We start from the raw sequence: 27220 nt of genomic DNA on the forward strand, positions 1-27220 counted from the left end.
CACACCCAAACTATCGCAAGGAGAGAATCAATTCAAGCCCCGCTCCAGAAAAAGCTGTAATTACAAGGAAAAAAAAAAAAAGAAGAGACCTTGCTAGGAGGAGATGGGCAGAGGAAGCGAGAAACAAGTGCTGGCACTGGGGCGCTCCGGGGAGTCCGCAGCCGCGGCCGGCTCAGCCCGCGGCGGCTCCTCGCCGCCCGCCCGCCCGCCCTCCCGGGCACACGTGTAACACGAAACTTCCTATCTCCAGGACAACCAATAACAAAAAAAAAGGCAGAGACAACAGCTGGCTGTCAGCAGCAGAGCGGAGAGGAGCCCAGCGAGGAGCGAGACACAAGCCAGGATGAGGGGAGAGATGACGTGAAAGTTTAAGAAGACAGAAAGAAAAACAAGAGGAGAAGAAGAGTTCGCGGCGCGGCTGGGGTAAGGCTGAGCTATTGCTGGTGTTCGGTCAACCGTAGCACCTTAACATTCAGCTAGTTAGCAAGTAGCTGGAGCTTTTGTAGCGCCCTGTATGGTGAACTGCAGAATCAGCCATTGAGCAGAGCTCGCTAGCCTGAATTTGTTTGCAAGGGACACTCAGGAGCAAAGGTGGCGAGAGAAAAGCTTTTAACAGGATTGCAGAAAGCTGCGCTGCAGCCGTACCGCTAACAAAAGGATCCAGCCTGCAGCCTTGCATTGCTTCGACAGTCAGAGCAGGAGTAAGCAACTTCTTCGCTGATTATAAAGGCTGTCTGCTCGTTTTGCTGTTGCTGTTATGGAATGTGACCTTAGCTGATAAGCAGGTCTAGCACAGGGCATTCTCCACAGTGATGACTTGATATATTAATACTTAGTGTGGACAAGAGAGCTGGTCTGCTCCTCTGTTCAAGTAGTGTATGTGCCGTTAGCGAGTAGCTGCCAGCACAGGCAAGCACATGCGAAACTAAGTGGGTACCAGCCACAGCATTTCTCCAGAGCTCCTCCCAGCTGGAGCTAAGTTTTATCCCCCAAATCCTGAAGCAAACAGAGAGCTTGAAAACAAACTCTGGTCGGGGAACTAGCACACTGTGCAAGTTAAGCATCTGTGTCCAATAGAAATAAATTGAAAGATTTTACACAGCTTCTAACAAGAGCATTTAAAAAAAAAAAAAAATCAGCTAGTGTATCAGGCACAGATGCTGGTTTACTATTCAAAACAGCATGAGAAACCACTGCTCTGAGAGAACACATACATACACATACATGGGCTGTGGTTTACAGTAACAAGACCGTCAGGTCTGAATGCAGTGAAAGGGAAAGAAGAGGAAAAGGAACTGCCAAATACACAAAATTACCCACTGTAAGCCTTAGTTTTACATAGAGAGGTGTCCCACAACCTGTACTCCCATCTCCGTTTGCTGCTGGGTGTGGGAAGGGGCTGGCAAGCAGACTGACCATATAAGCCCCTGTTTTCTGCCATCTGAAGCTGATTACTCTGTTTGGAAGCTCTTGCAGCTCCTAGCACTGAGCTGGGACCCCTTGCCTCTTCCAGGAGGCACGTGGGCAGTCAGCTGTTTACAAACAGGTAGGGAGAGAGGCAGAAAGCCAATTCTCACATAAGGATGTCTTCCCTATCCTACATATGCCTGTAGGGAGGAATGTTAAGGATCAGGTATTTCCACTTCTCTCTATTCCCATTAACGTGGAAGCAGGCAGGTCTTTCTGACCTAGGTGTTGTACAAACACCGAATTGGAACTGCCTGTGTGAGAAGATCTAGTAGTTAAGTTTACTTAAAGTTTACTTACTACACACACCTCCAGTCTAGCCCTAGGTTCAAAGGGGATGGAGGGAAGTTTCCACCCTGCTAATGAAGGGTCGCGGTAGGTTGTTTGTTGCAGTTAAGATGGTTTCTCAAATAACGTACGGGAAAAACAAAGTTTAGGGGGAAAAAAAAAAAAAAGGAAGGGGGAGGAGCATGGGGAGAAGGGCAGGGGAGGGAGGGAGGGAGGGAGAGAAACATGCCAAGTTTTCCTCGCCAAAAGAAAATCTTAATGGGTTTGGCTGGGGGCTTGTCCGGCCACAGGGGAAAAAAAAAAAAAAAAAAAGGAGGGAGGAGCAAGGGGAGAAGGGCAGGGGAGGGAGGGAGGGAGGGAGAGAAACATGCCAAGTTTTCCTCGCCAAAAGAAAATCTTAATGGGTTTGGCTGGGGGCTTGTCCAGCCACAGCCGTGTTGTACGTATGCGGGGGGTGGGGGGGACAAGCAATATGAAACACATGTCTGGATAAAAGAAGCAGGACATGGCTTGTGTTACAGCTGTCATAGTGCACGGGCCTCTTGGCCTGACTGCAATGCAAAAGTGGTTATAGGAGTGGAGGTACAAAATAAACCAAGTTTGATAGAGCAGATCCTTTCTGTAACACAACCCCCTGACCCACACAGCCTGCAGTGGGCCAGCGAGAGCGCTGCACGCTGGACGGCAGGGACCGTAAGAGACTGTGAGAGAGCTGGGTGAGGAGAGCAGCACCCACCCCTCGCCTCCATGCAGGCTCTCACCACTACCCCGCGCAACCACAGCTGATACGGTTCAAAACAGCTTCTTCTGAGGAAGCAGCTGTTGTAGCCTTCAGTTTTGAGTTCCTACAGCCAAGTAGCATCTTTACTAGGATTAGACCAGCATATTTCAAAAAAACTCAAAAATGCATGTCATTTCTGAGACCTGTAGGTCTGAGACCAGTCAAGGACAGGACACAGTGGTGGCTGAAAGAAGATGGAGAACGTGTTTCCAGCACTCTCAGGGGGCTCCAGCTGCCTTACCTCAAACACCAAACTACTGATAGATCCCAGTGTTTGTGAAGTAACTATTTACAAAGCCTTCGCAGGCACACAGCTACCCCTGTCAGCTTCCTGGGAAATGGTTATTTTGCTAATATTAGAATAGACTTTCAGGCTAGATTAAAGCATCAGCAACCCTAAAAAAAGTTCTCTTGTAGAAGAGCTACAGGTTTATTTTTAAAATTGACCTTTTGCTTTCACTGGATGGCTCTGTGCTTTGGTTTCCCCATTTTTAAAAATGGGACTAGTAGTGAGGAATTCTCTCATGGGGTTTTGTGGACTTGTTTGTGGGATGGACTGGAGAAAACCAGCATGTTCTATAGACGTGTAGAGACTCTCAGCTCAGTGCCCCACTGGGTACCTCAGCTTCTCAAACTGCTATTGCAGGGAATTCAGTACCTTTTTATATTAATCTAATACTAGGTTGTAGGGGAGGGAAGGAACATTTATGGTGCTGCCTCAAACCAATCTCCAAATAGTGGGTGGTGGAGATGACAGGGTATTCCAGCCAAATGGCTACCCAGTCAGGGCAGCTTTATAATACGAAAGAATGTGTGGCCTTCTTTTCCAGGCCAGCTGACAAAGTCAAAGCTTTTCTCCCATGGCATTGAGCTGCAATTTACCAGTTTGGGTGTGTGCTGTTAAAAAGCTGAATTCTCTTGATACTGGAAACTATTTTCATCTGCTTGGGAATGAATTATAGGTCTGTCTGGCTCCATTCACTCCTGTTTTAGGAAAAAAGGGCTTATCTGTGAACTATAGTTAACATTCACATGGCTGGTTAACTACAGTCATGGCAGCAAACATTGCATTAACAATGATGAGGAAAAACCATGCACTGATAATACGACTACATTTCTATAGCTCTTTTCATCTCAGAAGTACATTACAAACTTAGAACAATAAACAATCGTACAGCAATTATTACATGTTCTGCCAAAATGCATCTAAACTGTAACAACACCTAGCAGCCCAGCACTGTTTTAGGACAGGACGCATTGCAGACCTTATCCATATGAAATCAGAAGCACGTTTCAGGAACCAAGAACAAAGCTGGTAGGCTTAGAAACTGGCCAAGCCTTCGTGTTCTTAAGAAAGTGGCCAAATACAGTCAGAGTTTATTTTGAAGTTTTAGACCAGAATGAAAAACATCCACTCCCCTTCAGCTGCTCAGCATTCTCCTTCCTATGAGGCTGGGATTGCCTTCTAAGATTTCTCACCAAATAAGCTACCACAATCCATACAGGCTACCCATCCCTGTATTGGTCCAATTTCAACCAACTGATTTGACTTGTCTGAGTAAGAACACCACAAAGTATTTGCTCCTCCACAGCCACAGTCTTGGGAAAAAGGCAACGTTGCAATGAGAATGTTGCCCTGGCATTCTGCTTGCTCGGGCACATCAGGGAGGTCCTACTTTGTAAGGTCTCTGGAGCACTGCTGCTAAGGGCAATGAGCATAGCAGAGGTTATCGAACTCACCTTCGCTGGGACTTGCTGCATTAGGACTAGGGGCATTGGCAGCTTCAGGGCACCACCAACAGATTCCCCCCTCCAAAGCTCTGTCTCCATTTTTAGATTACTGTAGCAACAAACCCACGCAAGCAAAGATTCTCGGAGGGAGCACAGTAAAACCAATGGATTGGGAGGCCATGTCAAGAGAAATAAGCCCTGCGGAGCATGACTGGGCAAGGAGCAATGAAGAGTAGAAGCCATGCTTTCATCTACTTTCATCCTAAACGGGCTCAGTGCCTGAAGCAAGCAGTTAGCAAGCAAAGGCCATTTCATTTTGTAACTGCAACAAAACCAGGGACTTACTGTCTTTCTATGTAAAGATTTCAGAGCATGTTAGAGACTTGGACACACAACAAATAGAAAACAAACCTCTGATGGTGGTTACATGTTCTGCTGCTTTGCAGGGATGAAGTCACCCAACAGAGGGATGGGATGACTTATCCAAAGTCACACTAGTTAAGCATCGCTGGCAGGCCAGGAAGACTGCCTGCATTTACTAACTTCCAGTCCTGGGGCTAAACCACAAACTCAAATTCATGTTCTTTGCACTGAGATAGGCTGCTCAAATGCCACCAGGGTTATGACAAAACAAGTGTCTCATTCCTCAGCAGTAAGTTTAAGCTCACCCACTCTCTACAGTTCAACTTTTGATGCACCTGTGTAGGTACACAGATAGGATACAGCTTTCCAAACCAAAGACAGACCAAAAAAACCAGATCAATCTACATCAATTCCAAAATACTTACAGCAACTTGACTAGCTTAAGGCAGAGGGATGTGGGACCCTACCTTACATGGTCATCCCAAAGCTCTTTTGCTTGCTTGAAGCCTGGAAGCTACCACACACAGCCAGTTCACAGTACAAAGAAACCCTGACCAAGGCTTTTCTCTTGAATGTCTAGATTGAGGCCTCTTAATGGCTTTATTCTCAAAAGGGCTGAGCAGCCAACTTCTTTGAGTGCTTCAGTATGGCATAAGTCCATTAAAACAGTTCAGAAAGATAATGTCAGTGCTATTATAGCAATTTTCACAGCTTTATTCAGTGGGCACAGCAAGATGAATCTGCATTAAAAACAAGTATTAGCACTTTCTGGGAATCTAACTCTACAGAAGCCCTAAACATAGGGCATGCTTCTTTGGTTTTAAAGGATCATCTAATCCTTGCAGCTGAGCAGCACACCTGCAGTTAGGCATCCCCCTGCATTACTACTGTGCTCTCTCTTTTCAACCAAAGCTAACAACTCATAGCACATGGCAGATTTGGCCTTTTTTTCCTCAAAAACAAATAAACCCAAATTAGAAGATTTGTTTTATTCCCTCCCCTGCCAGGCCTTGTAACATAGAAGAAGGCAGAAATATTTGATGATCTAGTCCCCCTGGCAACACTGGATAGATCAGTTATTTTTTAAAAACAGCCAGAAGAGGAAACAGCTGGAACCACGAATTTCAGGCTGCCACCCCACCCCAGCAGGAACTTCCAAACTGCCCATCACAAGACATCAGCATTGTGTTCACTTTCTTTTCTATGAGAGTTTCTCATCTTGCCTCTCTCCACCCTATTTTCACTTCATATGATCTCTAGCTACAGCTATGGAGCAAAAGTTCATGACATTAGTCTGACAATGCGTTATGAAGACTACGTTGCAGTGTGGTCATCCAGCGTTTCTTCCGTAACGAGTTCCATCAGCTTTGCTGCCCTGACAGCCCTGTCTCCTCTGCTCTGGAGGGTTCCCATCCTCAGTGGATGTGGTTTTGAGGAAGGACAATGAGCAAGGAGAAATTCCCAACTGAGAAAAACACTGGCAGACAATTATGTTTGCTCCAAACCCCACAGAATCTGTGAGGTACCAACTTGGTTGGCTGTTCTAGGCTCTAGAACAGCACTCCAGTCTTAGAAAGTAAACTGTCAGTTAAGACCTACAACCTTAAGTTTCAGGACTTGCCTGTTTTAATAATAATAATATTATTTAATAATAATCATTACAGTTACTGCTTCAACCAAATACCCTGCACCACCTGGCCTTTACTACTGTTGGTGGTGACTGGGAGCTTACTTGAACACAGTATAATTAAAAAAAAAAAAAAGAATTAATTTTTATGGCTCCACTCTGAAATTTGTAAGTAATGTCATCGCTGTTGTGTTGTACATGAGGAAGATAAACAAGTTGTCTTATGCATCTGCCTTAAGTCACACAGCACTAGCCTTACCCTTACGCTAATCTCTAGGGTAAGATCTTGGTTCTGCTGAAATCAATTGGAAAAAGATCACAATCAAAACTAGTCCTGACCAAAGACTTTATATCACAAGTAGAATGGAAGATACAAAAGTCCATGAATACAACTAGCTTTCTTGGGGAGTTTTACTTTCTTTTTTTTTTTTTTTTCTTTAAAGAAGTGATTTATTCTTCACCCTTTTGTTACACTCCACAAGCAGAAATCCCAAAGCAGCAAGAGCCCTTAGAACCAGTGTGCAGTCAGAAGTGCAGTCAAGCAGAAAAACATTTGCTTCCTCATAGGTAGGCTGGCGACCGCACCACCAACATCAAACTTTGTCCCTGAAGAAGTTCAAACCAAGGTAAACAAGCAACATTCCTTGCAAGTTTTAGAATAAAGACTCCTTCACTTAGCTCCGGATCAGGTACCATGGGGCAGAGGAATGTCCATTACTGAGATGACAAGCTCTTATCATTTTAGGCTAGGCACTCTGCTAATCCACGTGGAGTTCTACAATCCTAATCGGTAATTTTTACACTGTATACCCAAACTTCAGAAGCCTAGCTCTTATACTTGCTGCTTCTGGTGCAGCCCAAAGCATGGGACAAAAGGTTACAGCAGATTCCTTACTAGGAGAGCTTCTGGGCAGGCAGAAACACCCCCAAAGGGAACAAACATTTTCAGAATGTTAGAGCCAGAAATACTTACTTTTTTTCAAAAAGTTTTTCTTCTAGAGCCAAGAGCAGAAAACACAAATCACTTCACCTCTGCCTGCACCGCCATCTCTTGGAATGGAAACAAAACTGGAAACCTGCTGACACAGAATCCCACAGCAGTGTGCAAAGGATAAAGCAGCCATTTCTGGAGCAGCTCACTTGGGGTACAGCAATCATCTGGAAAGAACTATTTAACCCTAGTCTCAAAAGTGACCTTTTCAGGTCAAAAGGCCACAGCTATGCCTCCCTGCTAAGTTGCACAGAGATCTTTCTGTAGATGTAGATTTTCCATCCACACCCATCCCTAGGAAACCAGCTGGTTCCGATTTTTATTCCTTAGCTTGGATTTAAAAGAACAAAGAAAACCCTTTTTGAATTGCATAAACATACAAAATGTAATTTAACTTGGCACTGTAGTATTTAAGCCCAGCATGCAAAGAAACAGCAAGGTCTCTCTGTCCTCAGTGTGTTTAGAAAAACTGAACTCCAAGCATCCATTTGTTTTGAGTAACCAAACCAGATGTGCAGTAATGAACTAGCTGGCTTATTCTGGAAGTACTGTCTTGGTCACTTGGCGTGGTGTTATCACCAAGACTCGGATATTAAATTGCAACATTCAAGTCCCATAAACCAGTGTTGACTATTACAATACACACAAGCTAGTATATTCTGATATAACAATGACGTAGGAGTTACAATCCATCCAAGTGTTGACCTGTCCAAACACTTGTTTTAGGCAAAACTATGGATATTTCTCAACAATATCCTCTTCCAGTTACTGACTGAAGCAAAATTTGAACTTCCATAGCTCTCATGCAAGCTTGTTTGTTGCAATGCCTTCCAAAATTTTGCTCATGGGGAAAAAGAACAGCAAATACTGGTGGCAAAACTGAGGCACCTAACTTTGACTAAACTAATAATATTTTCAGTAACAATAGTTCCTGGTGATTGTTCTTTCTGAGAATAAAGAAGGTGTAAGATTACTGAGCAGGGCAGGAGGGATTAGCTCCACAAGGGAGGTATCTCCCCGAGAGATCCAGAGGCTTTTGCTTTGCTTATCACCAGCAGTGATGGGTGGACATCCACTGTTTGATTCATATATTGCTCCATTAGAATAGACTGTGGCTTAAAAGAAAAAAAAAAGCTACATTTAGCTTACCATATAAAACTTGCAGTCATCTGTAAGAACTCGAAAAGCATCCAGCTGTCCCCAGTGAACACAGACTTTAGCTCTTAATATCACCATTCAGTAAAACTGGTTGATAAAACATTATTAATGGTATTGTAGTGAGGTGTTGAAGTAAGCGCCTTAGTTTTTGAAGGGGCTTTCTGTAGCTGAATCATAGAATCATAGAATCATTGAGGTTGGAAAAGACCTCTAAGATCATCGAGTCCAACCATCGACCCAACACCACCATGCCCACTAAACCATGTCCCTAAGTGCCTCATACACGTCTTTTAGTGCAGGAAGTCTTCAAAGGGGTCTACTTTGTCTTACTCAGTAAAAAAACCCTGAAAACTATGTTCCACTGGAGTTCAGCATTTGGAATTCAAGTCGAGTTAGAACTGCATTTCTTTCTGGAAGGACAAGTTAGCACAACTGGAAAAAAAATAATTGCTTTCACTGGGTGAAAGCCAAGGGCAGACACTGTCCAGTTCTAACTCTACGCCTGCTGAAATAAGTGTCCTTTCAGAAGAAACACCGTTTCACCTCTCTTTAACAGTGCAGCTGACAAAAGCACCCTCAAAGCCAGATTTTGAAATTAAAACAGTGCCAGAACACGTAGACAATTAATAGTCCTCCACCTTAGCTACTGGGAACGAGGACTGAGACCAGATAAACTTGTTTTCCTTGTGATCACCAGCTCTATAAGAAGGCTGGCAGCTTCCTAGCATTAGTCAGTGAAAAGGTTTATTCTCTATTTGGTTCTTCTACAGCATAAAGCCTGGAGAGGTTGAGCCAGAATGTCTTCTGAAGGCTTTCTGAAGGAAATGCAAACCATTGGTGAGAAGTTTCTCCTTAAGCTCCAGAAACTGCCCAAGGCTGACCCAGTGGAGATTGTGTCCTTCTGTGTGGTTCTTCTGTTTATTGGTGAGTTTATCGGTGGAGGCAAAGGGGTATCAGAATGTCTCTTCTCTTCTATGGGGGCAGCTTGCTCCACAGTCTTTGTTGGTGGGTTAGTGCTGTTGGCAGTTGTTTTCCAGGCTGTACTCTGAGGCCCAGTTTAATTTCTAGGTAATTTTTTTAATACTCAATGTGTATCTCTACACGCATGCAGAGCACAATAGGCAACAGTATAGCTTTCCCCAAAGCTCTCACATTTAAGCATTAGTTTAAACAGCAATATTATAACTAATCCAGAGCTGCTGCAATGTTTTGATGCATAGGAGATAGTTTACGACAAATGGTATTAGGGCATCTCACTGCCGCGGAAGACACTTCAAGTCTGAGACTCTGAGTGTCATTCCTGTGCTTAGTTCAGCGGAAGCCAGGATGCTTCAGATGAGCCTATTTATTCTCCTCTGGTAATGGCAAAATCCCTCCTGCTGCTCTGTGTGGGGATGGCATGGAAGGAATAACAAAAAGCTGCTTGATCAAGGGGGATGAAGTTTGTTTAGACAATAGGAAAACAAGCAGGAAGGAAGGCAGGCCCTCCCCCTCAGAGAGGTACACTTTGCTCCCAGCCAAAAGGAAGGGTGTGTATCCAGCCTGGACACTCCTCCCTGGGCTGGAATTCAGAAAAACACACCTGCTGCTTTATTTTTTTCATACCTACAGCTGGTTCCCCACAGGTCCAGTAACCTGGCAGCCCAGCTCCAGATTTTTAAGGAACACATGCACACACACGTGCACGTTCACGCACTCTTATGTGTTTTGCAGGATTAAGCATGTCATCCTTTTCTATTCCAGATAAACTAACATATCCCTCCCAATACCAACCATTACGTCCAGTGTAGAATAGCAATAAGTTACCCTATTGCTTTGCGAAACAAAATCCTGTGTTTGAAGTATCTATTTTCTCAAGCTAAATACAGAAGAAAGAATAAAGCCAACCCAGTCACGAATATCTATCCTCATTAAAGGGTACACTGCATGCACTCTTCAGACATGCAATTGCCAGTTTGACTAACCAAGTTCTCTCGAGTTGCTTCTGACACAACTACAGGGAGAGTTGGATCTCTTAAGATCATGAAATATCCGGTAATGATTGTCCAGATTAACATAGATAACTAATACGAGGGAGCAGGAACTTAGGAGGAGGGAGGTGGGGACATAGGGGGGGAAAAAACCCAACAATTGACAACAAACCAGGCTTTGTTCATTCTGCTGCTCACCAAACAACTTGGAGGAGACATAGGGTTACTCTCCAGTGATTGCTCCTACATCATGAAGCAATATCCTTTGCTTCTCTTTCCAGCTACTGTTCTTCTGCTCATGATCATTGCCTGCAGTTGCTGCTGCTATAGCTGCTGTAGCTGCGACGGACGTCCTGACCACAGACGTAGGAAGATCCAAGTCCGCCCCATCACCCATTCATGAAGTGCAACAAGAGGTGACACAACCTACTACCAAGGACATGCATGGACATCATGATTCAGTTCTATGGGAATGACTTTCTACGCTAGCTCACTGAAAATGGCAATAACAATATTAATTAATATGACTCAGAGGAGGAGAAATCACGGCATGGAATTCCTTCATTCTGTGACAGCCACGGCTGGGCTCCGTGGCGTGACCAGAAAGGTAATGCTACTTTACCATCACTGTCTCTCTCTTCTGGGGTGGGGGTACACAGACACATGCTGCTGAGAAAACAGACACGCTTTCCCAATGACAGCCCTGCAGCTGGGCCAGCCAAGGATTCCCTTTGTGAGCATGGAGCCACAGACCAAAGCAGAGAACACGTACACTGCCACATGCTAGGCAGCACCCACTCTCTTCACAAGTGGTTAATCCAGAAGGATGATGCTGGGCGCTAGCAAAATCCACTGACATCACTGGGAGGTCCACATGCCCAGTACATCTTGGATCAAGCCCAAACCTGCGCTCTTAAAAGCCACCTGCGACAGGCACGTTTAGCTGAGATGTCTCCTGAAAACAAATCGTGGATCTTCTGATCCAGACATGCCAGCTGAGGCTCTGAGTACAGCTGGTGACAAATGATCCCTGCTTTATTTCATCGGTGTTAGAATGATGTGAAATTGCCAAAGAGAAAAATCAGATCATGTGCAATACCCTTTGTAAACAGAAAGATGAAGGCAAAAGGGAAAAACTCACCAATGCTACGGCTTAATTTGATCATTCTGCTGGTAAACATGCTCCCTCCCCACCCCCTGTGTGGTTCGGCTCTTCTGCTTATCGCAGGTGAATGGTCCTTACAGAGCGTGGGAGTTACAGGAGATGAACAAATCCCTATCCTTACTTGAGGGACCTGTGTGCCTGACTCCCTGCACTGTGTGCAGTTTAGTGGACATAAACATTATGCCTAAGGTACGATTATTAGCATACACAAAGGCATTTCAGAGGACTGACACAGTATGGTAACCATCACTTCAGGGTATACATGCAGCAGCTGACAGCAGGCATTGTGACAAAGCAGAGCCAAGAATGGGCTGTACGGCTGAAGTTAACAAGCACAAATAAATCCCTTTTCCATGCTGCAGCCACTATGTATGTTTGGTTTACACTTTGGTGAACTTCAGAAAGGGATTTATGTAAGTACAAGGCTATGGCGCAGGCCACGACTTTCATAACTGGGACAGCCAAACGGAAGACCATCATACTGCACCTAACACTGTAAGCCACTGGTCTGTCTTTCAGCCCCAAATGTGAAACCAACCACCTTTATGAGAAGGTAGAAAAAGTTACATGCGTATAGGTAAGTCATCTTCTACCCTGGTATTCCGACTGCTAAGTGTAGAGGAGTCAAAGGGATTACACATGTATATACCAGAGCCAACATCTAGCTAGAGAGAAAAGAATTGTCAAGTTTATAACAGCGGGCTTTTAAATATTCTTCAGAAAGGCCAAAAAAAAGAAAACTTTGTAAAGCAACTTCTTTTCTCTGATGCCTGCACCCAAACTAGTAAAAAACACATTACATCAGTAGCTTCTCATGTGTTTAATGCACTTCAATTTTTGCAAAGAAACTAGATTTAGGTATTTTGCATTTTTGCACTGCTGCACATCAGAATATATCTGCAGCCAGTGACACAGAGAACAGTCTAAAAATTAAGAAAAAAAAATCCTCAAACTACCAATGTTACTTTTAAATTAATAAAAAGAAAAACTTTGCAGAAGATGATGAGGATGTTCCTTAGAAAGTAAATATTTGAGCCCCAGCTTGACAACTGCCAACAGAAGACTGCACTAGTATCAGCTACTGCCTGCCCAGTTACACTAAGACTAACAAAGTGCTGGCCTTTATTATGCTGTCCCAAAGCTTTCACTCCCAACCAGTATGTTAGGGTAGGATAAGCTCAAGTGTGGCATCAATTTAATCTAATCAGCATTCAGAGATGCATCACACTAACCTCTCTGTCAGATATGTCTTTGCTCATTTCACTTACAAACAAGTGACAATCAAGGTGACATTGGAAGTCTCAGAACCTCTTTTGCAGGGGACAGACTCAACAGACGTTTCTGTATCTAAGTTAGGTCACGAGACCTGTGAAAGAACAGAGCTTACTTTCTTTCCTAGCCTGTGCTAGACAGTGCCAGCTACAGGAATTAACAGAATCCCATTGAGAAATGTTTCAGCAGCATGGAACCAGCCTGTGCTAACAGTCAGGAGGAAGCCCAGCAGGCTGGAAACATACCAACGACTGACAGGCTGCTGTCACCAGGAACAAGCTGCCAGGCCTTATCTTAACAGGAAAAGCTACAAATGCATGTTTCCCAGTGGTGTTATAAGTTAAACCACTGACAGATACCAGCCAGAGGGACAAGAGAAATGGCTCCTGTCTTATCTCTGCCACTGTAAGTTCCTGAATTAGAAACAAAGAATAAACACGGTACTGTTTAAAAAAAGAGAAGGAGAGAAAATTAAGCAATTCTCTAAAGAATTCAGGTGGCTTTCTGGAGCAGAGGAGCAGCCACCATGTAGAGGAGGGGTCCCTGGACTGATTTCTATATGCTTGCCTGGACATCACAGGCCTAATGTTCTGCTTTGTACCGCTTTGTACCATTTTGTACCATTTGACTCAGCTGGACTACTCCTATACTTGGTATTTAGATATGCCAATTGCTTGCCTGGGCTGGGTGGGGTCTGCTGCCTTCTTGCATGCAACAGATCAGGTTGGCCTGAAAGATGCCCACCAAATCCCAGCTTACTGCAGCTCTTCAGTTTCTGTTGACTAGAAACATGCCGGTCTCTGGGTCCCTGCTCACCACTCACACAAGCTTTTGTGGTTTTGGCTTCAATCATTACCCACATAAAGGGACCTGGAACGCCCTAAGCACTAGTGAGGATGGATCCTCTCTGTTTCAAAAAGCAGAGGGAGATTCAGAAGAGCACAGACTAAGGCGAGACTGCTTCAAACACAGCAACTTCTGTACGTTGTGAAAGCCTGAGCGAGCCTAGAAGGAACTGCAAGGGAATACAGTTACTTCAGTCCTGATGATACAAGTGTTGAAATAGTTTCTTTCCCTGAGGAACCTAAAAGAGACTGTGAGGCCAGCCTCTCCAGCAGAAGTGGCTGAAGTTCTACTGATGACTTAATGGAATAGCTTCTATTCTGTAACATCATCCCTCTGGTTTCAAAGTGATTTGCTTGGCTTGTGAAAAACAAGTTTCCTTTTACACACACAGAGTCTCACACACCACAACTCTCCTCCTTCTCCCCTCCCACCTCTCTCCAGCACCATCCCTCTGGTCTTCTTCAGTTAGGAAAGCAACAGGGAGACAGTTTTATTGCAGCTAAGAGCAGTACAAGGCTCTTTAATGAGTTTATCCACCTAAACTGTCACAATGAAGTTTGGACCGGAGGGCAGTCTTGTTCACAGTCTCATTTTAGATATGGCAGTCTCCTAACGGAGCTTACAATACAGATCCAGGAAACAAAGCCCTCTTCTCTCTGCCACAACCTGCAGCCTTCCCCAGTCAGAGGACACAGTGGGCCTTTACAAGCACTGGAACAGGTGCATGAGTGGATAAAGCCATGGAGGGGAAGAAGTGCCTGAGCAACAGCTGAACTAGGTCTTTTTAACTAGGTTCAAGGCCTTTGATTAGATTAGCCACACCTTTGCAGGAAAGTCAGCCGTTAATCATTTACTGCAGTACAAACAGGCAACTTCCATGCTAGCTCTACAAGTCTTCAGGTACAGTAAGGGGGTCCCTCACCACAGGCCAAGATCTCTTGGAGGGGGTGCAGAGGAGGCACCGGAAGAAACGCCTACTACAAACACAACGGCTTCAGGTATTTATAAAATCGCATACCGCTCTCCAATATTCCATATTTCCAATATGTTTCAGGAGACTAACTGCGGTTAGCAAAAGAGACAGGAACTTTCTAGGGTGTATGGTCACACAGGGTTTCTGCCTTTGGGTCTACAGAACTAGTATCTAGGCTGCCTCCTTTTTTAAAGGTGAAGGAAGCTATCCAGAATGGCTTTCATGTCGTGTAGGCCTGTTGGTTAGAGACTGGGCATGGTGATCTGCCATCATTCCAAAGAGCAAAGCATGAACTGAATATATCTGGCTGCTGAGAAAGAAACAAAAACTTCAGCAAACTGAAGTGTGAGCTTGTGCTCCCAGTCAAATGTGACTTGCTGGGGATGAAACAGGCTTTACATCGCTAATCCTCTTCCTTACAATATTAAGGATACAGACATAAAGGGCAGCAATTCAAACAAATTTTCAAAAATAACGGAGATCTCTTCCTGTTTTATGTCTGCACAGTCATATTTGAGAGAAAGCGTGAGATATAATCCATCCTTTCCCTTGAGAAGCAAGGAAGCTTTACTAAAACCACAAGATGCTTGCAAAAAGATACTGGATGTTCTTTAGAAAACTGATAGCCAAGTCATTATGCAAAGTATCAGTGAAAGACCAAGTGTGTAGAACCCACTGAGATCCCAGTTTAAGTTATTGCTGGACTTATGTACTTCACAGGAGGAAAACTTATGCTTCCATTGCAGAGTAACAGAAAGCATTACTAAAGCAAACTCTGTTAACAGGAGACCTTTTTTACGTAACTAGACTATTCTAAGCCCTATGGGAACAACAAGTTGTACATGAAGATCTTTGCTTATTGTTGGTGGGGTTTTTTGTTTGTTTTTGAATAAGCGTTCATTTAATCTCCAGTGTGTTCTCAGAGTTTAAGTGCCCAACTCCTTTTTAGAGATCTTTCCAATGGTATCAAGCAAGTTCTCCCACTGAATACTTGTCTTTCATGTATAGGCTGTACAGTTGACAGAGATGAAGGGTTCATACCGAACATTCTGGGAGAGACACTATATTCTATTATTAAAAATATTGATAAACTAAGATTAAAATAAATCTCAACTGCCAAAGTCTTGTAAAGTCAGAAGCTTTCCTCTTTACATTTGTGTAGATCTGATTGTGAAACTGGCCTCAGCTATCTTTCTTCTGGTTTATGCTCCCATTTCTGTGAAGGGTGACTCTCCCTTTTGGAAGAGGGATGCCTGCAGGCACAGACAGCATGCATGCCTATGCTGGTTTTGGGACTGTGGCTCAGAGCATCGAGAGGATACACCAACATCTGATACTGTTCTTGTCTACCTCCAGCAGGGTGGAAGCCAGCATGTCATCAGTACAAGAGGCATCCTCAGTTCTGGAAGACCTAAAGACACTGATTGTAACAAGTGACTGGGCTCTTGGAGGGCTAGTGGTGATTGGCACCTTCTGTCTAGTTTTTGTTGCTCTCCTCTTATTTGCTGCCATCTTTGGGTGCTGCTCATCTCCAAGGCACAAACAGAGTGGTGCATAAACAGCGAAGCTGAGACGCAGTACTTGGAGCCCTGCAGCTAAGCAAGAATCAGCCCAGCTACAACCTGATTGTGTTGTTCATAGAAAGCTTTCTCATCTCTCCCTGGGTGGTTATTTCTCCCCATGCAACTTCCCTGCATCAAGAGCAATGCCAGCAAGTTGTTCTGCAAGTCCACAGCAAACTCAGTACGTAAGGCTATCTGTATTCAGGAACTGCATGACTAGCCAAATACCAAAGTCAACTCATCTCTGCCTGATTTTCATCTTTCAAGCAAAACCACCGGTTAGAGGTGGCAAATGGTCAGCCACCACCTAAAACTGATAAAGATGTCTTCCGCTGCTGCAGTTACATGGTTGTTTTTTTTTTTTTTCCATCTTGCAAATGGGCAGCAGTAAACTCTGACCAGCAAAAGCTGTGTCTAAACCCACTCTCTAAAAGCAGCTTATACCATTGTTCTCCTGTCATACTTGGACAATAGCCTAAATATACTATGCAAAAACTTGCTTGCCAGTATACAAGTACCACCTAAACTGATAAAGATGTCTTCCGCTGCTGCAGTTACATGGTTGTTTTTTTTTTTTTTTTTCATCTTGCAAATGGGCAACAGGAAACTCTGACCAGCAAAAGCTGTGTCTAAACCCACTCTCTAAAAGCAGCTTATACCATTGTTCTCCTGTCATACTTGGACAATAGCCTAAATATACTATGCAAAAACTTGCTTGCCAGTATACAAGTCTGTCTTTATTTGTTCTTATTTAGAACCTTGCAAGGTCAGAGTTTCAGGTTTGCTTTCACTGTTTGGACAGTGAATAGAACTGTATTAATTCAAAATGTAAAAAAGAAATGCAACGTGGCATTCCTTTACATAGCATCTTAGTCTCCTGTACAGTTATGAGTAGGAAAGCCAGTCAGTGGTGCCGCAATATGCGACTCTGGGATGCATACGGCATGGTATACAGTAGGAAGAACGTACCAAGCTGGGGGAGGGAAGAAAAAGTATGGGAGACATGATTTCTAATTAGGTCAGTGATATTCCCTTACAGAAATCTCTCTTTTATGTACCCAGTGAAATCCTATTTCTGTTACTATTCATCTGAGCAAAGGAGAATGTTTTCTCTCTGTCCTTGTTCAGTTATTGCCTCACTGCTGCAGTGCAACTCTAGAGGAGGTCCTCACTTCAGATAGCAGTCAGGCTCTTTACACCATGCATGAAGTGGGAGATGCTGTAAGATGGTTACGTGGAGCCTAACTCATGCCCTCACTGGGACACCACCCTGGAGTGTTCTGTGACTCCTTCTGGCTTGTGCAAGGTTAGTTCAGTGATCCCAGCCCAGTTCTTATGGCACTAGTGTCCATTCCAAGAAGTGACTGTCACGACTAACTCTACTGATAACCAGCTTAGGAATCAAGAAGTAGATACCAAGACAAGGTTTCCTGAGGTTAGCGTCTAACCAGATAGAGACAGCTGCCTTTCAGATTATACAAAACCCAGACACAAACAGCCATCTGGCCACTCTTGCTGTGAGCTGGTAACACGCACCAGAAGAAGCGCAGCTGCTTAGCCAAGTAAGTGGATCAAACTCTTATAGCAAGAAGCCTCCTAGCAGCTACTTCCCAGAATCACCTTGACTTTGAGCAAAGAAGTGCTCCTTCAAGTGTCCCAGGACTCAGTGTTGTGCCATGCTTCAGTACAAGCAAGACTCTCCCAGAGCAACCCCATAAAAACAGGATTTGTTTACCAAACATGACCACAGGGAGAGAACACGCTCACCAAGGCATCAGAAAAGAAGCATGTGTTATGTTCCCACTGAAAAAGCTGCCCTAGACACAGGTGTGAAAAATGAAACAAAATGCAGACTTGAAAGCAAGACACACGTTGACCGTTTTCAGTTAGTGAACACATACTGCTCTCTTACTGGCAAAATTATAGCTTTGATGTCTTATCCAGCATAGAATAGCAATTAGTACAATTACAGCTTACAAGTCATGAACTAAACCTGAACAATGCACGTTGCGGTTGCTAGTCTGCATTTAGATTGGGCACATCCATAATTTGGACCTGTTTCTGAAACATTCTAAGCACCATCAGCTCCTTCTAAGGTCACTGAGAATCATGGATACCTAGTACTTTGCAGAGTGGAGCCCCTGAGATTTAGGGAAACATTAAATCTAAATGCTTCCATCCCATGCCAATTAGGCTATCTGTTTGTCTCCTTAGAAGAGAGACGATGTAGTGAAGGAGGAAAGAGTCAAAACAAAAGCAAATGCACTAAGTCAACCCATCATCAAAGATAGAACATAGTAAAATTTATAGCCAGAGGAGTTATAGTTTAACATCACCATGTCACTTGGTCAGGCTCCAAGGCCAACATCTCAGTTAACTCAGAGGTGGGAGTGAGTGAGAGATGTCTCAGGGACTCCTTCCTCAGTCCAGACAGCAAAATATCAGGCGATTCATTCAGTATTTTCTCTTTCCTAGACATGCAAGATCTCAGCCGTAACAGTGCCTCGGGAGGGATAGGGCATGGTTTCCCCAACATTAAACAGTGTTTGAAAGAAGTGCACTCACCCCAGCTCCTCGCAGAAGTTCACAATGGCATCAAAAGCTGTCATCACAGCTTTGTCAGATTCTTTTAAGGTGCCTTTTTTTTCCTGAAAGTAGACGGGGACAATAACAATAGTCTTCAATTTAAATATAAACAGATAAAGTAACTCCTGCGATGACCAAATCCAACCCTTCTGATCAATATGGCAAACAGGTACAGACACCACCCTGTCTCTACTCCACACTTCTGCTCACCCGTGCCTCTCTAATAGAGCTGGAGCTGGGTCTGGCAGCCCTTTCCCTTCCTGCTTCACTCCCTTCTTCTATCCCTTGAAACAGGGCCACAGACAGCTCTAGACCCAGAAAAACTCATTTCATATTTGTATATTCAGAGGTCGCTGCAGGCAAGAGGCAAACCAGATCAGAGCAAAGGCAGCATATCTAGGCAGGTGGATACTATTCTGCAGATCTTACCTGGATGTTAGAGAGCTCCTTCTTAATCAGGAAGCTGACTTGATCCCGGTCATTCCTTGAGTAATAGAGGCGGCAGCAGGATGGCTTCCCATCTCTCCCAGCTCTGCCAGACTCTTGGTAATATCCAGCCATTGACTTAGCAATATTCCAATGGGCGACAAATCTGCATGTGGTAAGACAACAGGAAACATAAGGCTGCAGGCTTCTCAGATCACTGCATACATGATTGTGTTGTTTGTGGACATCATCAACAGTAAAAAAAATAGGGCAGCAAGAGCATAAAAGACAGAGGACTTAGCAGAGCAAGGGATTTGGCACAGAGAAGTTTAAGTCCTCTTAACACAAGACACAAGGACAGCAGCAGAGCTGTAAGAAAACAAATGCATCTGAACATGTGAGCAGGATGTCACCCCAAATGGATGGAACTGAGTGGGCACATGAATATCCCAAACGCGCATACAATTGTACAGCTATGAAGAGTGAGAATAAGGACATTGATTTAAGGAGTTTGGGAGATTTTACCATAAAATAGAGCATTAATGAAAAAGTCCTATTTATTTTGTGGAACACAATTTGAACATTACAGAACACAATTTGAAATACTCGATTTTAAAAAGACACTTCTTTGCCAACAAAGTCTGCATGGGAAATTCTGTCTCACCAAGCTCACCTGTAGATGAGGGCACCCTTCCCAGCCAGCAAGTATGACTATGAATCATTACTAAACTGTATGTAATCTCTGAAGGAAGGTTTTCAACACACTGCTGCAAGACTGCTTTAAACCTGCTTGTACCCGAATATTCGGCAATTCAGCTTATACCTGAGTTGAGAAAATTTTACAGTACAGTAACGCTGCCAATGTTTTAAATACCAGTCTGCCTCAAAACCAGCATGTCCCAGAGGCAGGTATGATGCATATGGGTGTGGCAAAAGATTAAATGACAAAGACAAGCAAACATGTTTCTTCAAACACAAACACTCCAGGAACAGGCCAGGCAGGAAGCATCAGAGCCCTACACATTTATACCCCATCAGGAAGTTTACTGAAGGAATTGATAAATAATCTCAAGCAATACTGAATTAGCAGTGAAGAGGAAGAAGCAGATTCCATCAGAAAAAGACAGAGACCACTTCTGTTTTCCTTTTTGTCCAGAAGAGTCACCTCCAGAACTTGTCAGACCTGATCTTACTTGATAATATATGCATGAATACTCAGAACTCTGCCAACATAGAGCGAAGGCTAAGCAGCAGTGCCTTGTTGCCTAGGCTCAGTTATAATGTCCTTTAAACTATTAAAAAACATCCTGTAAAGAGTCATTTTAACTCCATTCCTTGGAAACTAACCAGATTACAAGCATGTTTCAGCTATATTTCACTCTCAATCAGCCCTATGCATTTCAGTTACCCTTTGCCTTTTTTAATGACCACTGTGCTTAACAGGGCAGAGTGGTTTCAGCAGGTCATTAATTCATGCTGTTATCCTAGGAGACTTCTCATTTCTCTGCTGGGTAACATGCATCAAGCAGTAAAATAGTCTGTCATTGCTATGGGATCCTGTTATCTGTCAGCACGGTGACAAAGAGAGAAGGATGGTACAGTTGTGAACTGATGTAATTGTCTCAGTGATGTCGTGCCCCTCTCCCAGTTCAGAGCAATTGCTTTATGTGGATTTTAGAGTAAAGATTAGGTCTGTGTGAGGTGGTGTGTGAGCTGCACCTGAGTTATCCCTCTACTAAGTGATCACAGCTCACAATACTAACTCAGCATAGCTATATTGCGGTGCAGGACTTCTAACAACACAGAGCAATTATGGTGACAGTTAGAAGTCCCAGAGGAACAGCAATTGAAAACATGTGCAGAATCTCTGTCCTTGGACTAGGAATGTATTTTTTATATGGTTATTGCCATTTGTGAACTGCTATATTTTCCCCATTGCATTGCAAAAGGAGATCTCTAAAAAAAGCTGGCTCTATTTTAGTAGAGGGTGTATGAATTATTTTAGGTGCAGATTTTCTTCCCACTGCTTTTTAACAGCAACTATTGCACTAAGAGAAGTGAAAGGGACAGCTGTGATTGCATCAAGATGGCTCTTTTTGAAACCCTGGAGGGCGTGGCAAAAAACAAACATTCCTCCAATTTTCTTGGTTTTGAAGATGACTGGCAAAGAGGAGCTCTGGTGCCTTGTTTTTAATTTCTTTACAAAACCCTTCCAGGTTTGCTTTTGCTGCTTCTAAGATAGAAAAACCTCCAGCTCTGTTTTTGTGGGGTTTAGCAAGTATTCATCAGGCGTTTTAGCCAGATGTATCAGTTAACAGAGAGACTGAGGTTTTCCCTTCCCACTGCTCAGGTTTCAGGCTCTGGTGGTGCACAACACAGCCTCACACACCTGACGTTTGCTTTGTCTACTCCCATTCCAAAACTGATGGTTGCAACAATAACTGGGATCTTCTCCTCCATCCATTCATTCTGGACTGAAGTCCTATCAGCTGCCTTGAGTCCTGGGAAGGGAAAGAGAGGGAAGGAAACAACAACAACAAGAACAACAACAAAAGAAAAGAAAAAAGAGGATTTTCTTCCTCCTCCATTCCTCCATTGCAAGCCAACCCCCTTGCTAAAACAGACTGATGTACACACTCCTCTCTGCCCATGTTTAAACTGGCCTGCGCTCAAGCAGAAGTCAGCAGCAGCAGCTGTTTCTATTCCAAAGAGAAAAATTCAGATCCCTTCTGGGATAAAAGCAGTTGTTATATTTAGGTCATGCAAGATTCAACAAAACCAACAGTTCTGGAGTGAAGGGAACGCCGTTCTGTTGAAGGCCCTGCACTTACCTCACAGACCTGATGCGTGAGCATCAGACACATTGCAGACCATGCCTAGAAAGCTGTTTTCTAGGTAGCCCCAACCCAGGCCTTAAAGGTGGTACAGTTCAGTTCTACCAGCTACTGAGAGATGCAGATGCAGCTTCCAATACCTGCGTGATACGCCTTGGCTTTCACTCCTCGGTAGCTCAATTCAATAGCCAGCTGGTCACACACATCCCTCATCCTGCAGTACACAATGCCACAACCGGAGTACACCTGGGCAGACAGGAGAGAAAGTCCATGACACTGTCTGAAGCCAATCAACAAAGCTGCAGTCATTAGTATGGTGGAGACAGGAGGGATGCCTAAAGCACATCTCTTCTCCTACAAGGCCTAATATCAATCAAATGGCCTCAAGTTGCTCCAGGGGAGGTTTAGATTGGACATGGGGAAAAATTTCTTTACTGAAAGAGTGGTTAAACATTGGACCAGGCTGCCCAGGGAAGTGGTGGAGTCCCCATCCCTGGAAGTATTTAAAAGACATGTAGATGAGGCGCTTAGGGACATGGTTTAGTGGACATGGTGGTGTTGGGTCGATGGGTTGGATGATTTAGAGGTCTTTTCCAACCTCAATGATTCTATGATTCTAAATACAGTCCCCCAATCCTCTCCCAGTGGGCACAAGGCAAGAAGCAGTCTCCCTCCGCCTTACAGATAAATTCAGGTGCAGAGGCTATAACTGAGTTGCTCAGAGTTATTTTAGGAATTACTGTTAAAGCAGGAAATTTAATACAACACTCCAAATGCTTCTGTTCACCCTCGCCACACTAGAAGAGCAGAACGCTATCAAACATACAATGATTGCGTGGGACATGACAAACCAAGACAGGAATGCTAGTTGCATATTCCTAATCCATTTCCCTTTAGACGAACCCCTTTCTGAGGACACCTCTGAAAGAAATGCAGCCTTCACATTCTACCTATTTTAGAGGAACTGAAAAAACATACGTGAGCACTTTTAGAGGAACTAAAAAATATATTTGAGCATTTTCCTTCCAGGGACCTCCTCCTTCCCTGCCACAGACCTGTTGGGGCCATACCAACCACTGGAAGCCCAGTGACCATTAAGGCAGATTTTGTTCAGTTTAGCCTTCTTCCCCAAATGTAAAACCTACCCCAGTGGTGTTCTTCACTTCAAGCGCCTTCAGACAGAAATCCTTCAAGTTGGTGTATGGATCAGTCAAGAGCTCTTTGAACTGCACATCATAGAACAAATTAGATCTGAAGCAAGGAGTCTTAAATGTGGAAAGCGGCTGCTTTAGCTTAAGCGCTGCCACAATATCCTCCTGGACCTGCTTGGTGGCAGTGGCAGTCAAGGCAACACATGGTGTATTGGGTATGCGAGTGCGCAGGGTGCCCAGCCGTAGGTAGTCAGGTCGGAAATCATGTCCCCACTGGGAGACGCAGTGCGCTTCATCGATTATCAGGTAGGACAAGAGGTTTCGGGACACCAGAGAGTTCAGCGTAGGTTGGAAGGAAGAGGCGGCTGCCATCTCTGGGGTGATGTACAGGAGCTTTACTTGGGGCTTCTCACTTGCTAAGTCAGCCAGGATGGTCTTCTTTTCCTGGGCAGAAAGCTTGGAGTTCAGAGAGCAGGCTTTGATCTTCAGAGCCAGCAAGTGATCCACTTGATCCTAGAGCAAATACAAAATTAAAATTAAATTAAAAGCAAATGGATATAAAGAAAGCCACCGTCACGAAGAAAGACTACTAGGGAGATCCAGGTGAGGCCCTAACTTCCACCTCCAGGATCGAGTCTCAGGACAACATACACCTACAGTCTGGGTATTTAGAATTTCAACTCTAGATGCCTTTATCTTCAACGACGAGCATATCTGTCCAGCTCTAACATCCAACTGCATTTTTGTATCCATTCACTTTAAGACAGTCTTTTTGCTGGTAGGGAACACCAGCAGGGATCTGTGCAAAATAACTCATCATAGCCACAGTGAGCTGAAACAAGCCACCAACGTGTCTCAGGATTTACACTATCGAATTGTCACAGATGGAAAATGAATACCACTACCCTACAATAACAGAGTGCATTTCATTCCAAAATAGCTGAAGGATGTTATAAACACAGCTGAGATAAGACGAAATACAAGAGTCGTTCAAATCACCACTGCAACAGAACCAAGTCTGGATGAGACTCATGCCATGAAAACCAAGAAGAAAACATGGCATCACATCCAAATACATCCAGATGAACCCTGGGCATACAAATTCACCTCCCTGTCCCTACACTGAGCTGTTCACTTGCACTTGACTAGCACATAACATTTCAGAAGATATGAATAGTCCTGAAAAATGGATATCTCATTATTTCACTCAATAACTGGTTTCAGTGATTGATTTAATATCCACTGTCTTCTGTTCACAAAGTCAACTTTGAGACTTCCCTATAATAAACTACACAGACTAAACTCTTGAAGTTTGGCTACACTGAAATACATCACGATCGTTTCAGGCATAGCTACCCCATCTCAGGGCTTGATGAGAAGACCTCTGAAGGTTCACTCCAGCTCTCTTGCCTAAGACTCATTGAGCCCATCTCAACCTGTTTGTCACTCTGACACATTCTGCTTCACCTGCAAATCTTGCAGTGGTAACTTTTTTAACCTCCATTTCACTGATAAAATATTGCCTGTGCTGGAGCTGAATTAGAAATCCTCTCACTTAGAACAAATTCACTGTTTATAACACCTTTCTGAGATGTATCACCAAGCCTGTCCTTAATTCTTAAAATGTATTACATTAAGACTGTAAAGTAGTTAAAAAAAAAAAACACCACAAAAACTAAAACAGCAGCCTACAACACCAGCTATCATGCAATGTTAATCAGATGCTTTACAGAAGTCTAAGCAATGCTATAGCTGCTCTTACAGGGAGGTGTTTCTCCCAACAGGTGATGAAACAGTAGAAAAGGCAAAATACAGAAAAAAAAGGTCTCACAGATGAAAGTGCTCAAGGAACAACTCTGCTAAACCAGCTTCTTCCTATGACACAAAGACTGACCGCAACAAAAAGATATTTTGATGCAGAACAAATTATGCCTTCAAAGGCAACTTCATCATTCCTGGAGTTATTACTTTATAGGTAAAATGGCAGTTTTCTTCTGGGGAAAGATCCAGTTTGGTCCATTTGAGGTACTCTGCTGCTTCTGTATAGCACACTGAAGGTAAAAGACAACTGGAGAAAATGGAGAAAGGCTCAGTTATAGAAACCACCAGGTTATTATTAAAGAAGAAGAACCTCCTTTTAGAGAACTGCATAGTATCATACCAGAGTTACTCTGCTCTGCAGCTAAGTTGCAGTCTCTTCACCTATCACCAGGTAAGGGAAACACACCGACACATGAGGATGAGAATCCAGAGGCAGGCCAACAGCAGAGACTCGTGGACAGAAAGACAAGAGGCAGCTGTGCCTCCAGCGTCTCCCGACCCCCTTCACTGACTGCGTTTCCACAGCTAACAGGAGACAGTTACCTGAATCAGTGCAATCAGAGGTGAAATGACAATGGTGATGCCCACTGCCAGAACTGCAGGAAGCTGGTAGCACAAGGATTTCCCTGCCCCTGTGGGCATGCATACAAAGACATCCTTCTCGCCTGCAAAGACAACAGAAGAAAGCTCAAGGCTACTGAGTGGTGGGGAGTTCCCAGGGCTCTGTCTGGAGGGGTGGGCACAATGGCTTGTAATCTGTGAGAAACAGCATATGTGTGTGTGTACTGTGTGGCATACCAACAAAAGACACTTCATTTTAGGTTCTAAAAGCATAGCAATACTTTGCATGCCTGCAATGGTTTCCTTCAAAGAATCTCTGATTGCTTTGTAAACATTTAGAAACAGCCTTACAAAAGTACCAGAAGATATACAGAAACTAAAGAGAAGGTTAAACAAGTTATTCATACTAATTTTCTTCCAGACAAGCTGCTTTCACTCATCTTACAGACCTCCAGTTACCAAATTACCACCCCCATGACAGATATTTACCACATCCTCTTAAAGCTCATCCCAGAAAGGTACCTCAGAAGAAGTAAGGGTTGGAAATCTCAACCACACAGATAACATCATGCAGTTAGTAACCATCACTGCGCTAATCAGTATCCACTTCAAGTCTGGGAGATGCCAGCGCATGCAATGTTAACAAGCAGAGACACCTGGCTGACAGAACACGGCTTTTGGCTGGTCTGTTGTCAATAGCACATCTGCAAAGCTGCTGGCGATAGATGAAAACTGTAACTATCCTGAGCGCCGAGTTTGACACTGTTCTGATTCGTATTGTGAGACCTGCCAGGGGAGCTGACAGTTGGCAGCTTGTATGCGTGAGCTGCCTGTCCAAGCAACAGCAGTATGTTGGTGGATACGTTAACACCAGCAAAATCGTTTCTGGTAACAGCCACATGATTCAGAGAACAGATATAAACTGTGCCAGGAAATCAAGTCTTCTACTGGTATAATCTTTGTCCAAAATTGTCTACAAGGACGGGTTTACTCTGAAAATATATAAATGTAAACAGTTTTGACCTCATCTGACCATAAACATGCTGGCAGATGCCTCCAGTGGAGATACCAGCAAGACCGTACTTTAAGGTTTCCTATTTTCTGGTTGATGCAATAGCGGGGTTACAAAACAAACACAAAGGAGAACAAGTAGGGCAAAGCCGTGCTCAGAAGGCTTGTGCACAGCACATGCTCATGCTCCTATGCCACTGAAATGATCTCAAAGCAGAGGAGCCTAGGAGGGTTGGAGGGCCAGGTGGTCCTGCCTAGTCCAGGTGATGCATCTCCTCAAAACAGGTGCAATACCCAACTGCTGCAGTACCACCCTCACAGGAAGATGGAAAACCAGATGTGTTTCACATCTTTCCGATGCCGAGCCTCACCTCTTGCCACAGTCATGGTTGCGCTTTCCTGAAGGGAAGTCTTGAAGGACTCAAACCCGAAGACCTTTCGCAGCGTTTTCTGGACCCTGCCTTCCAGGCCCGGGGGAGCCTCGCCGCTCATCTTAGAGAAGCTGTGAACAGTGACAGGAACTGATGCTAAACCCGAGCACTGCCACCCTCCTCTGGCCGAGGCCTGCCCCGTCTCGTTGCCACCTGCGCGACCTCCCCCATGGCCGCCCTGCCAGGCTCCCCCCTCTTTTTTAGC

At 44.1% G+C, this 27220-nt stretch overlaps 2 protein-coding genes across 2 annotated transcripts in view; one reads left to right on the forward strand and one right to left on the reverse strand.

Annotated features, from left to right (window-relative positions):
- RECQL5 (RecQ like helicase 5) overlaps positions 1-27082 on the reverse strand; it is a 39657-nt gene extending 12575 nt beyond the window's left edge. The window contains exons 1-7 of the mRNA XM_009279406.2: positions 26956-27082; positions 25556-25677; positions 23186-23704; positions 22181-22286; positions 21596-21707; positions 19210-19372; positions 18760-18842 (exon numbers count right to left, since the gene is read on the reverse strand). Of these exons, the coding sequence (XP_009277681.1) occupies positions 18760-18842; positions 19210-19372; positions 21596-21707; positions 22181-22286; positions 23186-23704; positions 25556-25677; positions 26956-27076 (1226 nt within the window). The 5' untranslated portion in view covers positions 27077-27082. The remainder of the gene's footprint in view (positions 1-18759; positions 18843-19209; positions 19373-21595; positions 21708-22180; positions 22287-23185; positions 23705-25555; positions 25678-26955) is intronic.
- On the forward strand, positions 313-11132 carry SMIM5 (small integral membrane protein 5). Its single transcript, XM_009279405.2, has 3 exons — positions 313-423; positions 9177-9330; positions 10658-11132. The coding sequence occupies exons 2-3, from the start codon at positions 9204-9206 to the stop codon at positions 10777-10779; spliced, it is 249 nt and encodes an 82-aa protein (XP_009277680.1). The 5' UTR covers positions 313-423; positions 9177-9203; the 3' UTR covers positions 10780-11132.
- Positions 27083-27220: the final 138 nt, after the last annotated feature.

The sequence above is a fragment of the Aptenodytes forsteri genome, unplaced genomic scaffold (assembly GCF_000699145.1).
Source record: "Aptenodytes forsteri isolate BGI_AS27 unplaced genomic scaffold, ASM69914v1 Scaffold243, whole genome shotgun sequence".
In the NCBI taxonomy this organism is placed as follows: domain Eukaryota; kingdom Metazoa; phylum Chordata; class Aves; order Sphenisciformes; family Spheniscidae; genus Aptenodytes; species Aptenodytes forsteri.